The 14,511-nt window shown below is 39.1% G+C and overlaps 1 protein-coding gene across 8 annotated transcripts in view; it reads left to right on the top strand.

The window, feature by feature from the left end:
* The window catches only part of PCNT (pericentrin), a 70,950-nt gene that overhangs the window by 5,072 nt on the left and 51,367 nt on the right, over positions 1–14,511 (top strand). For 5 of the 8 annotated variants that reach the window (XM_066322484.1, XM_066322483.1, XM_066322485.1 and 2 more), the window contains exons 3-14: positions 1,439–1,489; positions 2,316–2,495; positions 3,261–3,404; positions 5,753–5,920; positions 6,229–8,640; positions 8,730–8,822; positions 9,036–9,212; positions 10,154–10,409; positions 12,231–12,289; positions 12,466–12,640; positions 13,241–13,377; positions 13,905–14,016. In XM_066322484.1, coding sequence (XP_066178581.1) covers positions 1,439–1,489; positions 2,316–2,495; positions 3,261–3,404; positions 5,753–5,920; positions 6,229–8,640; positions 8,730–8,822; positions 9,036–9,212; positions 10,154–10,409; positions 12,231–12,289; positions 12,466–12,640; positions 13,241–13,377; positions 13,905–14,016 — 3,964 coding nt within the window. Of the gene's footprint in view, positions 1–1,438; positions 1,490–2,315; positions 2,496–3,260; positions 3,405–5,752; positions 5,921–6,228; positions 8,641–8,729; positions 8,823–9,035; positions 9,213–10,153; positions 10,410–12,230; positions 12,290–12,465; positions 12,641–13,240; positions 13,378–13,904; positions 14,017–14,511 lie in introns of those variants that run through there. The other 3 variants (XM_066322489.1, XM_066322488.1, XM_066322487.1) reach the window with 2 other exon arrangements.

Genomic DNA, 14,511 nt, shown 5'->3' with positions numbered 1-14,511 from the left:
TATTTTCACTTGTAATAGGTCACTCTCTAACAAAGTCATCTCATTTACTGAGGAAGACTTCTCCATGGTGTGCACTAGGCAGTTGTTATTGCCAGGGAGCTGTTGGCCTCCTAAATTAAGACCTTTCACCTTTGACTGCCACGGACTTCTCTTTGGGCAGACTTAAGGTTATGTGGCTGCCAATCTTTGCACATAACTTAGAGTTATGTGGCAAATCTGGATTGGGAGATCAACAGATTAAAAACTGCCATGACCTTCTAATTTACGGAATTAAGTTGGTTTTGTATCACTTGGCTGGCTCAAATATGCCTAATGTTTTCTGAAAAACTATAATTTATTCCAGCAAGCTCTTAGTAGCCATTCTAAAGCCAGCATAGATGTTATTTCCACAGATTTGTTTAAGGAGTAACTCTGCTTGTGTCTGATGTATTTCAGTATGTATGTACTGGTGACACTCCAAAGGCAGTAATGGTCTTTGTGGCAAGAATTTTGGGGAGCTGGTGCCTTCTGCACCAAAAGCATCTCTCCAGATGTTGGTGTGTTTTCACAACATACCACAATAGCATCAGACTAATGTGTTTGCAAGCCTGCAGTGATGGGGAATAAAATTTGGGTGTGTTGTCCTGCTTTCTGTTGTGAGGGTTTATCACTGATGCTTTCAGGGTATCTTCATTCAACGTCATGTTAGCATTGCAAGGCTTTTATGAAGCTACACACTAGTGTCTGCACTGAGGAAAAACAGTGTTTTGTCATAAGTCATAGCAGTGTCCTTGTGGGCTTAAATTAAACAAAACAAAACAACAACAAACAAAAAATCATTTACTGCTGCTAAGCAGCTTTTTTCAAAATAGCTGGTTTGTAAAGCAGCTGGAATTCTAGGTTACCTGGAGAGGGTACCTCCAGGGAGACAGTAATCCTTGGGAACTCCTTCAAGCACACTTAAAATGCAGGGAGAGCTGTGGACTGCCTTTTCCAAATAATGCAGTAGTCATCTTGGTCTTGTGAATTTAATGAGGGGGAACCTCTTGCAAGGTGTCAAGCTGTGTTAAATCTGCGTGTCAGAAAAAGCTGTTGCTTTTGTGATTACCTGAATGGTTTTAGCATGTTTGTTAAGTAATCTCATGTCAGTTACTAATTTTTAGTAGTAAATTAAAGATTGCTCAGATATTTGCCATTAACACAGCAGAGGATCAAGCATTGAATCAGTGTTGAGGCTTATTCCTCAATTTAAGTAGACATTATAATACTTTGGTTTGTTTGTTTTTCAGTTTACTTCATTTCACCATGAAAAACTACCTGGATTTAGCATAAAGTCAGTCTTTCACAACACAGACCTTTCTGGCTCATGCGTAAGGTGTTTCCAAAGTAATTCTGGTTTACTTTATTTTTATTTAAAATAGCTGTGATTTAGTGTTTGTTTTATTTGTTTATTTACCAGGGCAACATTGATTCATCTAGCTGGGAGCCACTGGATGGTCATGCAATTGAAGTAAGTGTGAAAGGATGTATCTTTTGGAAAAGATGCTGAAAGAGGACTGTGATAATTAGTTGTTAAAATGATTAATTGAACATTGTTATCAAAGATGATAAAACTGATGTGATTTCACTATTTTATGGTATAAAGCAGGCATTTCTCTGTATGTACATGTACTGGCTCTGAAAATTGGTTGCTAAGAAAATTGGGTTTTATAAAATCGCAGGCTTTGCCCAGAGAAATTGGAGTGGTTTTTATGTTTCCAGTTGATACACGAGTTCATTTTTCATTGTTTCTTACAATACAAGCAAAATGTACTCCAAATAAATACAAGCTATCTTGTATTCCAAATAGAAGATACTGTATCCTCCATGATCATTGTAACAATGCTGCTCCTAAGAAACCTCAGAAATTTAGTTGAAGAGCTTTATATTGTTGTCTCTCCTTTGCGTGGACTGCTCTTCAGTCAGGTGGATGTAAAAGCTTTGTTTAAATTGTAAGAAAGCTTCCTTCCTCACAACTGGGGGTATTTAAATCTCAATACATTCCAAAATTACATGTTGCCACCATTTGGTGCTATAGAATCACAAGGCTCTTTACTTTTGTGCTTTAAACTATCATGGGAATATATTATCTCTGATAATTCTTAATTTGAAATTTTTAAGCATTAAAGACTTTATGTGTGCAATGGTTCTATTAGATACAGAGTCCCAGCATTGAATTACTTTTAAAGTAGAATTTACCCTGGACTTAATCTTGAAGCTGAATTTGTTATCAGACTAACTACAAACCAGAAATGCTATTTTTAGTGAATACAGGCATTTCTGTTTCTTTTATGAAGAAAGATAGGATAAATCCTGCTGCAGAATACAGCCAGGCTGATGCTCAGATGTGTCAGGCAAGGATAGCTGAGCTGGAGAGCAGGCTGCTGGAGAAACAGGAGGCAGTGGAAAGACTCACTGAGCAGATGGATGAGCTGCAGGACCAACTCACCCAGCACAATGATTCTATGCAGCTTCAGGTATGTTTCACAGACTTGGGTAATGGGATGATACCTTATTTTAATCCTCAAAAATATTTAGGCCTCAAGACTCAAAACCCTATGGTGTTTTAATGACAAGTATTTCAACTTGCTAACATGTAGTGCAAAAGGCAGCATCCTCTTCCAGAGTATTAAAAAAATAGTATTTTGAATTCCCTTTCTCTAGCAGTTCTATGTAAAGGCAAATTATTACCAGGTGCTTTCCAAGACTAGTTACTTTCCCCTTTATATGTTCTTTTTCTCATTCCAGGATTGAGGAAACAAAGACATTTCCGGTTGGTGAGGAATAAATTGAGAAGATAAATGTGATTAACATAGAATGAGATTAATGTATCCTATCTCATTAGCTTCTTCTCATGTGACAGAAGGGAATTGCTGGTAGATAGGAAACAATTTAGGGGGTACTAAATATTCATTATATCCTTTTTGAAAACTTGATTGCTTTTTGCATCCATAAGAGCTACAAATTTGCAAGTAAAAATACCAATTTCATTGCTGGTATCCCATAATTTGTTTTTTAAAATTACTTTTGATTAGGTTTGTCATCTCTGAGATCAGTTTAAGATTCTTCTTCCATCATGCCTTCCATCGTCTTTGGACACAAAGACTACTCTGGTGCAGTTTGGTTAAATCTGACCTGTCACTACAGACTCTGTAATGGCTTTGCTTCAAGAAAACTTACTTGGTTCCAAATATGTTAAGAATATTTTATTGTTAAGAGTTCTTTTCTTTTGACCCCTGTAGGAAATGACAGTTCAAGAGCAGAATGAAATCATCAGGAAGTTAACAACCTGCCTTCAGCAGGCCAAGAAAGACAGAGATGAACTACAGGAAGAGGCCTCACATGTGGCTGGTCAGATCCATGATTTACAGCTCCAGTTACATCAGGTGTGCCTCTGCTCCAACTTGGGTGTCGTTACAGAGACTGCAAGAAGAACTTCAGACTTTGAATGTAAAGACACTGAGTTCATGGTGTAGATCTTCATAGTTCAGTTTGTAGCACAGCAGTGAAAAGAATTTCAGGGCGAGGCAGAGTTTTTTCCTGGTTACTGTGGAGAAGTCCTGGGAATATTTTCCACTTGCTTGCATAATAATGTTTTGAAGGTCATTGCACTTCTCTGTTCATCACTGAAGCCCTCGTTAGGGAATTTCACACAGTGTTGTTAGTGGTGTTATGGATCGAGTGAAAGTGTTAGACCAGCCCTGCCTTAGGTTCAGATTTTTGGCAGCAGCTTGAATTCAGGTGGGGCACACCTAAACTGCTCTGGCTTGCAAGTTCTTAAGAGTTGCAGATCAGGTCTATGATAAAATGAGTTATTTACTGAATAGGCAGAAGATTAACAGACAAATGACCTTAAACAGAGTTCTTTACTATACACTTTAGAACAAAGAACTACTAGTAGATTACAGTGCAGAACATAAAGGTACCTATCTTATAGCTGGCAAAGAAATAACATACATTAGGAGTCAGTCTAACTTGCACTGAACTGATGATGAGGTACACAGATTCCTTTCACTCAACCCCCGAGAGAGTAACCACGAAGTGACATCCCGACTTTGGGGAAGAGCCACACACATTTCCATGGAATGTGCAGAAGACTTCTGGCCTTGGGAAAATTTGGTGTAGCTTTTATAGTTTGTAAAGTTAAATGTCTGTCAGTCAGAAATTAAAGCTTATCTTCCTTCAGCCTCTCTCTCAAGGCAAGATGTTTATTGTCAGCTGGGAATGCCACCTCCATGGGCCCAGAAATATCTCACTACCAGACAGATGTCCAGCCTGAGCTATTTCACCAATTAGCAAATTCTTGTGAGGGGGAAGATGCCTTGAGCTATTGCACCAGCTGATAGGCAGAGCAGATAAGCCCTTCTGTGGTAGGGGAATGTCCTGCCACAAGTGGTTTGTAGCCTTTACACAACTGTTGCTGTATAGTTTGAGTTTGCATGTGATCATTTGTCCTTTGCCAGAGAAATATGTGAGTTTCTGCTTGGGCAACTGGAACGTCTCAGCTGTTAGACAGAAACCTGCTGTGCTGAGGTAATGTGACTTGGCTCAAATGAAGAAATTCAAAATAACACGGTTCAAGCAGCCTCTATGACACGTAGGAACCTGCTTCATTGCAACAGGTTGATCATGGATCTAATCCCTGGATAATGAGATAAACTGCAGCCTTCCTCTCCTTTAATATCTATTTTTTAAAATGTTTTATTCTTTCTTGGTGGTGCTCAGTGTTCTATAATAAGTGAATAAGTGGCTATTCTCTCTCAACCTATGTAGTTGTTGTCCTTGGAGCCTTGTAGTATACACCAAAGAGAAATGTTTCTGTGTAGTAACTGTCTCAGGTTTGCAGGATAAGAATTGTCCTTCATGGGGTTACATATCTTAAAGGTCTGGATAGGAAGGGAAAGGCATTTAGAAATTGTACAAATAAAAACTGAGACTTTTTAGTCCAAGAATTACCTTAAAAGAGTTGTTTATGCCCTGAAAAATAAACTTTCTGCTAAATGAAATTTTGTAAAATAACAAAAAATACTCCTTTCTATCTACAATTCTGGTTGCAACAGCAGGAAGTCAAGGCTGCTCAACAGGTGTTTGGCATTTGCACCATCAGCCATTGAAAGACAAGGCTCAAGCCTCTAAATAACATTTCAGGCATATTTTAAATAAGTCCAGTGAGATGATGCACGTTGTGGAAGGATGTCAACTTTGATAACAGATGAAAGCACTAACACTAACTTACATATTCTTTTTTTTGGTTTTAGCTACATATTGAGAAAAATATGTTAAATAAAGCATACTTTGTTACCCCAATGGGGGAAATGTTTTCATTTGAAGGAACGTGGGGAGGAAAAAACCGAATCTGTAGTAACAAGCTGTAAATTCTTTGTAGAGAAAACTGGTTTGGTTCATTGTCCTCTTAATGGCAAGTCCAGTCCATTGGGAGTTCTGCTTCATATTGGAGGAATTCAGTATGGTTCATTGTGCTGGATTTATTTAACATTTTCGTAATGTTAGAAAATTCACCATAGGGATGAATGATCTAACATTTGCATCTTTTCAGTAAGTAATAGTATCTAAAACATGGTAAGTGTTGTCTGCCTTTTTAGGATGATTTTTATTCCTTGAGAATGCAAGATTGAGGGTAAATCTGTAAATACACTTGCTTACAGTGAGTCTTGTGTATGAGTTGTTTGGGTATAAACTTTCTCCTGACTGTGGGTGCCTTTTATGTGTCCAGGTTACTGAGATACTGAGGAGTAAAAATCTCAGGAAAGACGAAGGGTTGGAAGCCCAGCAGCAGCAAATGTCCTTGTTTCAACATTGTCTCAGAGAGCAAAATGCACACTTGGAGATACTGCGGGAGAAAGCACGTGACCTGGAAGTTCAGCTGGAGTCTTCCCAAAAGGTAACAACATTTTTTTTTTAATAATAATAAATTTATTTCAAATTTGGTGATAACTTGAATTTGCTATAGTGACATATTCATGAAATACGTATTTTTATATAGAAATAAATGTATAGGGATTGTGGTGGCTAATATACATTGATGAAACAGCTTGCATTCCTTTAAGAATAGTAAAAGGAGTGCCATAAATACAGTAGTGCCATAAATACAAACCTTAAACATTGTTATTTTTGAATGCAAATTAAAAACACAAAGTTTAAGGAAATGAAATCATGGCATTTTTTTATATTTGATGTTTTATTTTTAAGAATACCAAAGATAAAGAAAATCTGCTTGCCCAAATGGAAGAAGATATGAAAGATACAATGCAAGAGCTACACAAAAGCATAGATGAAAAAGAACAATATATTAAAAGTCTTCAAGATCTACTGACATCAGAAAGATCTGGCTTGACTATGTTACAGCATACACTTTCTCTCCGGGACTCAGAAATAACAGAATTAAAAAAAGAAATTGCTTTATTCAAAGTGAAAGAACAGCAGTGTATCGAAGAACTGAAAATCACCCATGAGAAGGATATTTGCAGACAGTTGGATAACTTGAGGAATGAGCTGGAAAAGTGTCATAGGAGGGAGATTGCAGAAGCCAAGCAGGTCTATGAAGAAGAAATTATTTTAAAATATAAAAATGAACTTGAACAGTTAAAAAAAGAACTCTGTGCTTTGAATTCTGAAGAACACATTCAGAATTTGAATGGCATAATAATTGACTTAAATATAAGGCTTCAAGAATCTGAAATTAGTAAAGAGAATTTGAGGAAGAAACTTGAAAACCAATGGGACGACTTTCAGAGGGAAAAATCTGAAATAGAAACTAAATACAAGGATTTAATTGATGGCCTTAAGTATCAACTTTCTTATGCAGAAGAGCAAGTGAAGGAAGCCCAGCAATATAAAAAAGAAAAACAGTCCTTGAATGAAGAGATTCAGAAACTGAATTCCTACATCCAGAAATTAAATGAAAAGCAGCTTCACGAGGCTGGAAAAAGTATAGATGTAAGGCAAAAGTGTGATGGAGAGATTGTCTCAAATAAAAAATTATTGGAGTTGAGGGAAAACCAGATTTTATCTGGGATCTCTCAGCTGCAGGGTCTTGAGGAGATGTGGGGCAGAGCACACCACTCAGAAGGTAGAGATGAGCCAGTGCATGGAGAACTGGAGTTCCAGCATGACTCCTCAAGGGATCAACTAGAAGAAAAAAAGAATTTAGAGATCAGGAAGGACAATGCAAATTTTGAAGAGGAGAACCTGTCTGGAGAGCCCTTGTCAGAACTAGGGCTTTTCAGTGGTGATGAAGGTATATTGGCTAAATACCTCATTTCCACAGAAACTCCAGAAGACTCCTGTGTGTCCAGCTCTTCGGAGGGCCATACCATTGAAGAGGGCACATGCAGTATGTATGGCTTGGACAGCAGTGTGCTTCTAGAGCCCAGCAGGGATTTTGTATCTCCTCCATTAAACTCCAGCCTTGATGAGGGGACATGTCTTAGTGGCTTGGCTCAAGACATGTTTGAAAAGGCAGAGGTGAGAGCAGAGGCCTTTGTTTCAGATATATCAGATGGCTCCCTGCAGCAAAACAGAATGGGAGACCACGGTGATATAGAGGATGATGAGGTGGTGGGTTTAGCAGAGAGACATCTGAAGCCAGCTGAACAAGTGAGTGCAGCTCAGGAGTCAGCCTTGGAAATGCCTTATCAGGACACCCAAGACCCTGTTCAAAATTGGGAAAAAGCCATGTCTGAGCTTTCTCACATGCATGTGGAACTGGAGAAAGAACATGGAGCAGAGATCTGTTGTGAAAAAGAACTTGAAAATAAACTCATACTTCTAGTCAAGCAGCAGGGTGAGGATGGAGGCCAGCCATCTCTAACTCAGTTGTCAAACCCCTCTACCTGGCTAGAAATGGTGGAAGACCTCCAGGAGGGGAGAGGCATGTTGATGACGCAGCTGCGAGCTCAGGAGCAGTTAGTGAGAGATGTTCAGGAGCAGAAAACAGGTTCTGATTCTGTGACAAGTGAAGTGCAGGCTCTTTTTGGCCATCAGTTGGCAGCTTTGCAAAGCCAGCTTAGTGCTCTGAAGGCTGAAAACCAGAGAATAACAGAGCTGTTCAGTCAGAAAACCATATCTGAAGAGACATTGCTGAAAGAACAGGAGTTGCTCAAGGATGAAATCAATAGTAAAGAACAAAATTTAGTGCTTTTGTTGAAGGAAAATACAGCCTTAAGAGAGAGATTATCCAAGGTGGAGGAGGATTTAGTGAAAGCAGAAAAAGCACTAGCAGAGAATGCTAGCATCATTGAGGACCTGGAGAAAAACATCCATGAGCTTAATGCTGAAATGGAGAACATCAAAGAAATACAGGAGTGTGAAAGACTGAGCTATGAGGACAGGTTAAACCACAGCAACCAAGAAATTAATAAGCTTACTGCTGAAATAAAGGAAAAGACTACTGAATACAGCGAGGAAAAAAGCCAGTTGACCGAAGAAATTGCCCAGTTGAAAAAGGCTCATTTGGAGCTTGAGGCTCGCTTGCAGGAGTCCTGTCAGGCTGCCCAGGAGGCTCAGTCCGAGATGGAGAAGCATTACAAAGAGGAAATGGATAAGATGGAGACTCGGCATCTTGCTGAATTAACTGAAGTGAGTTTGGCACACGAGAGAGAGGTAGGAAACCCTGATAAAAACTGCAAGAGTCGTGGGATTTTGGAATGCTTTAAGGTAGCCATTGCAAATGTTTCCATGCCTGTTTTCAGATAAAAGAACTAAATGCTGAAATAAAAGACAAAGTGGAAGAACAACAGAGGTTGGAAGAAAAGAGAAAGGAAGAGATTGCTATAATAAAAAAGGTACCTGCTGTAATTTGGTTTATTTTGGAAAAATAAAGTAATTTTGCATTATCGTGTAAGTGTAAACATTTCAGAGATGCAAAATTCTATTTATTGGGTTTTTTCTGTGGTGTTTTTGATTTGGGGTCAGGAGGAAGGGAGAATTCTTGTTCCATAATTAGGGCTAAACAAGCATATTTTGAAGAAAGCTTTTCACCTGAATATTCTCTGCAGGTTCATGAGCGAGAGCACGAGCGGGAAATCTCTGAGCTGGCAGCTAAACACTCCCAGGAAATGGAGAAGCTCCGTGCTGAGCTGGAGGAAGAGCAGAGGCACCTTATAGATGAGCTCCAGCAGCAAATGGAAGCTGCACACAGAGCAGAGCATGAGGAAGCTCAGCTCCAATCCCAGGTAAAAGACAGGAAACCAAGTGATTAATATAGTTCTTAGCTGCCTGTTGGTGATCTCCAGCATACACAGAAATCAAGGAGCCTTCTCCTTAATATTTCTTGGTGTTACGTGTGCTTTTTCACACAGTGCTGCAACCAAAGGAAGTGTTCTCTTGATGGGTGGTAGTAGAGATTTTTTAGTGGAGTTCTCCAGAATCCTCACTGCAATTACATTTTAATGTTAATTCTGAAGAAAACTGAGTGTTTAAAATGATGATTTTAAGAGACAAAAAACAGCTTTGTCATTTTTTGTCGTGGCAAGTTTAACAGGTAAATTTTATAAAGGATATGAACCCATCCCACTTTTTAATTATCCCGTTGTTAATAATTAGGAATGCTTTCTTGCTAAGCTGAAGTGTGAAAACCTGACTTTTACTTCTATATGTTTCCTGGGTTTTTGAACACTTCCACTAATGAAAGTGGAAATGTAAAGGATATGTCTAGTGTTAGGTCTAATTACATCCTGTTGGTACACTAATTGGTTTACTTAAGAGTTGAGAAGTGGTGAATTTTATTCCTATGTCTCCAATATAATTTAGAACTTTACTTTGTTAACAAATTATAATCAACAGCAAACATAAGGAATTCTTTCAATAGACAGTGAAAGACTGGGGTGAGCTTGTGTTCTGCTTTGATGTGAGGAAGTGGACAGATACAGGATATTTTGTAGGAAATGAAGAGGCAGGTAAGGAAATCTTTTTACACTGCACTGAAAGCATTCAAGTCTCTTTACAGCAGCTTATTTTAAGGCTTCCTCTAATGGTCCTTGCCACAAAGAAACACTCTCCAAGTACAGAAAGGCAAAATTTAAATGTGTTTAACAGGCAAAACTGAAACTGGTTGTGAAAAAGCGAGCACATTTCATTGGAGGGGAGGGAGAAACCCTTTTTTGCTCCACTGCAGACACTGCACAACCTTGAACTGGAAGCTTTACGCCTGACCTTAAACAATATGCACACCTCTCAGCTGGAGCTTACACAGTCCAACTTGAGGAAAGAGAAGGAGACTGCCCTCATGGAGCTGCGGGAGATGCTCAATGACAAACGTGCTCAGGAGGTAGCAATTCTGCAAAGCCGCCACCAGCTGGAGTGGGAGAAGATCAAAGAGCAGTGTCTGAAGGAAAAAGAAGACCTTAAGTCCAAGTATCAGCAAGAGCTAGGTATTAAAACTGGGGAATAAGTGTTTTCTTGCTGCACAGGTTCTTTGGTGTAGAGCTGGCCTGTGAATGACAGCTGGTGTTACCTCTAATATGGGCAGGACTGCCATGTCCAACAGTGCACCTTTTATATATGAAAAAGAAGTTGTGCAGACTTGAGTTTAGTTGTTCTTCATCTGCAAATTAGTGCTAAACTGAACTACTTTCTTTCAGGAGGCTTTAGACCAAGTTCTCATAAAATCTTGGTCAGTGCAAAGAGTAGTGCTCTTATCTCTTACGTTTTGTCAGGGCTTTTCTTGTCCTATGTCAGCACCACTGTTCTCTTTCTGAGAAGATGTATTAGTGCTTCCTGGCTTAACCCTCTCATGTGTTAGGAAGGAACTGAAAGGTTCAGTGAGAACCTGTAGCTGGGTGTCCTTTGAGCTGCACTTCATATAAGATTGTATTGTGGCAGAAGGCAGTTGCACCTCGTTGTACTGAAGGTCTGCTGATGATGCTCTTGGCATTGTTTGGGAAATTTCCCTTTTTCCAGGTCAGACCATTTCTCATCTGTATGGCAGAACTTGAGCAATTTCTGGGGAAAGGTGCATCTTGCAGCACTTCACTGAAGAAGTTGACAGAATCACAGGCTGGTTGGGGTGGATGGGCTCTCTGGAGATCATCAAACTCCTGCTAGAACAGCTTCCCCCCAGAACAATTTGCACAGGGTTGTTCTCAGTCATCTTTGAATATCTGCAGGGAGAAAAGGCTCCACAGCCTCTCTGGGCAGCCTGTTACAGGGCTCTGTCACCCTCACAGTAAAGTTGTTTTTCCTTATATTCAGATGGGTCCATGGGGAACACTGTTAGTTGCAGGGCTCCAGCTAGATTCTTCACTGCTCATCGCACCCCTCTGAGCTCTGAAATAAGGTTTAAAAACCATTCCTTTAGTTGTCCTTCACTAAGAGAAAGAGAACATTGATTTAAGGGTGTTTCTTTTTGACCTAAAGTAGGAAATAATTTTTTTACCAGCAGTAGTGCAGTGAACTGCTGGCACAGTGGGATTTGGGAACAGGAGGAGGTCAAGGTGCAGTTCTTCATATCAATGCTGTTAAGGTGTCTTTTGCCAGTGTAACCTAATACCAGTTTCATCTCTAAGTTTTCATTTCCCATGGAAAGACTTGAAATAATGGTTGCATATTATAAACTCTTAAATATAATAAATAAGCCTAGGCAACAGTGCTTTGATGCTGTGGGAAGGTGGCCGATAGGGCTTTACAGGGTCCCTGCAAATCAAAAAAGGGGCTGAACAAGAAACTGGATTTGAGGGAGGAGCTGGAAAGGAAGAATCTGTTGGTATTAGTGCTGACTGAGCAGATAGTGGCATCTATCTTGCAGTACTTTCTCCTAGACATTTGTAGCAGAAATTTGAGGTTTACTATCTGCTGCTGCTGCATGCTCCTCCTTCTGTCTTTCTGGAGATGATTCTGTGCTCATAGTGGTGTGCAGTGAAATGTTAAAATGACATCAATAGTCATTTGAATTTCTATCTTTAGGGTTATTTTTCTTTTTAGTGTCCTCTGTAGACTTAAGATTTGCTAAATTGAACTTTACTTTGAGTTGTCTTCGCAGCTGTAAGTTCTAGAATGCTTGTTTTCTAAAATGAAAGTGAACTAGTGGGATACAATATAACAGCAGGTGTGGATAGAACCCAGTATCTTACCCTCTTCTATGCCTGCCCATTTAAGTCCTGAATTTGCTGTTGAAAATTTTAATTTCATCCATATTTCTACTTACCATTTAATAATATTTATGTAAATTTATTAATAAGTATTTTATTTCACAGTTGACCAGAGAAAGAAAATAGAATTGGAAATGGAAGAGACACATGTCCAGGCATTAGAGGTACAAATTCTGTTCTTTATACAAGGAAAAAATAAAGCTCCTTTCAGAAAGCAAGAGCTGGTACAAGTCTCAGATCTGCCACACGTTTATTGTAAAGGACAAATAAATGGAGGAAAAAAAATATTAATTTACTAAACATGTTTGCTTTAACATAATTGCATGCCTTACTCTCTTAGACTCTCAAAAGAGACTGGGAATTAGAGTCTGATAGACGTTTAAAAAACGTGTGTGAGGAGCTGTGTGAAAAACATCAGAGTGAGATGATCGCACTGCGGAAATCTCTGGAAATGGATTTGGAAAAAGTCAGAGCAGAGCTGGGGCTTCTTTCTGTTGAGAATGTGCAATCTAAAAGTAAGTATCACGGTCTGGGAGGCAGCTGTTTGAGCAGTGACACAGCTAAGTGATTTTACAACGTGTCTAAAGGCAAATACAAGATGTATTTAAAAACTGGGACAATGGCATGGGACTGTGTAGACAACAGGTTGGAAATGAAAAACTGTTTGAAACCTGAAGTAATGAAATGAAAAACTGTTTAAAAGTATTGTTGCATTTTGACTTCCACAGAGTATGAGATGTGATTAGTAAACAGAGGTGCTGTTTTTCTTCCATCTGAAGACCTCTTTTGACAGGTTGCTGAGTTAATCAAAACTGTGATTAATATTAATAGAGGCTTTTTCTAACAAAAAAATTGCATTTGGATTGTGAATAGTTAAGGCTTAAGGGGACAAATGGTTGTCTCTTGGCTAACTAACAGTGTGGGATGCAGAGAACTATGAAACAGTGCATGGAAACATTTGACTTTCAAATACTTTGCTGTTCAAGCACTTCTGTGATTCCCTGAAACCTAGTGCTTTAGCCAGAGACATGCATTTCTATTTTTGTTGTACCGAAGTTGTGCAGGTTATTGATTAACCAGGACGAGAGAGTAACAGAACACATTTTTAATTTTAGTGAAAAGTGTAGAATTGGAGAGGCAACACCAATTAGCCATCACAGAATTACAGGAACAGCTGCAGGCTGAACATAACCAACTCCTAGAAGACCTAAAGACAAAAAGCCAAGAAAAAGAGCAGGATCTTCAGAAGGAGGTAAATGACATTTCTTTATTTGTTCAGAGTAGTTGATTACTCTTATGCAACAACACCTAGACCATATACATATCATTTGGGTAACCTGTTTGTATTTAGGGATGTTATTGAAAAAGCAAAATGCATTGTGAGGCAGATAAATACTCTTGGATTGTCCACAGGAGTTCAAAATCTTTGGAGTACAGCTGCCTTTGTGCCATTTTGTGACATCTCTTCCTCTGTATTTATATTCCTAATTTTCTGGTTCTCACATTTTGTTTTTATCTGGCTCATTTTTTTGCCAGTGAAGATAATTATGGCATCAGGAACAAATTCTTCCCTCTCAGAGGAGTGGGTGTAATAGTTGAGATGCTGCTACTCAGTATCTCTGATACTGTCAGGAGCTGAGAGGGGTGTTGTCACTATTTCCACCTATTTCTGACAGAAGTGTTTCTTGCGTGTAAAATAAGCCCTGAGAACAAAATCATTTAACAAGTTGTGGTGGGGTGGTTTTTTTTGGTTTTAACATGTTGGGGTTTTTTTTGTAGCTGGACCAACTTCAGGTCAAGCATGAGCAACTCAAGGCTCAGTCACAAGAAGAAATCAGGCAGCTTTGGTCTCAGCTTGACAGTACCCGAGCGAATCGACAAGAGCTAAGTGGTATGTTCACAACTGACACATTTTGTTTTTTGTCTCCTCTTCATACATTTTTGACACAAAATGCTTTTAACTGTGTACCAGAAACGTACAGGAAGGCCACAGTGTCAGTAGGTTATAGCCCAATGATCTGTCTGTAGGTTGAGGCGAGTCAGTGTCAGATGACAGGTTCTGCAGTGTCAAAAAGCATGGTGTGACTGTGGGGAAAAGTTCACTCCTGTGCTTTTCCTTTCCCTTTCCACTCCCTCCTGCACACTATAAAAATCTTTAGTGAAAACAAAAGGGTTTTGATTGAAATGTCAAATTAAGTATCCTGTAATTAAAAACTGGAGGAAATGCTGGTCAGTGCAGTAACATGCTCCTATTTGTATTTCTTTTGTAAGATCCAGGTTTATTAAATAAAACGGCCAGTTTTGCAAGTGTACTGGTTGGAGATGACATAGACTTCTGAAATGAAATATAACCTGTCTTAGATGTGTGTGCACAGACATGTATAAC

The sequence above is a fragment of the Sylvia atricapilla genome, chromosome 7 (genome assembly GCF_009819655.1).
Source record: "Sylvia atricapilla isolate bSylAtr1 chromosome 7, bSylAtr1.pri, whole genome shotgun sequence".
In the NCBI taxonomy this organism is placed as follows: domain Eukaryota; kingdom Metazoa; phylum Chordata; class Aves; order Passeriformes; family Sylviidae; genus Sylvia; species Sylvia atricapilla.
This window is presented reverse-complemented; position numbering and strand designations above follow the sequence as displayed.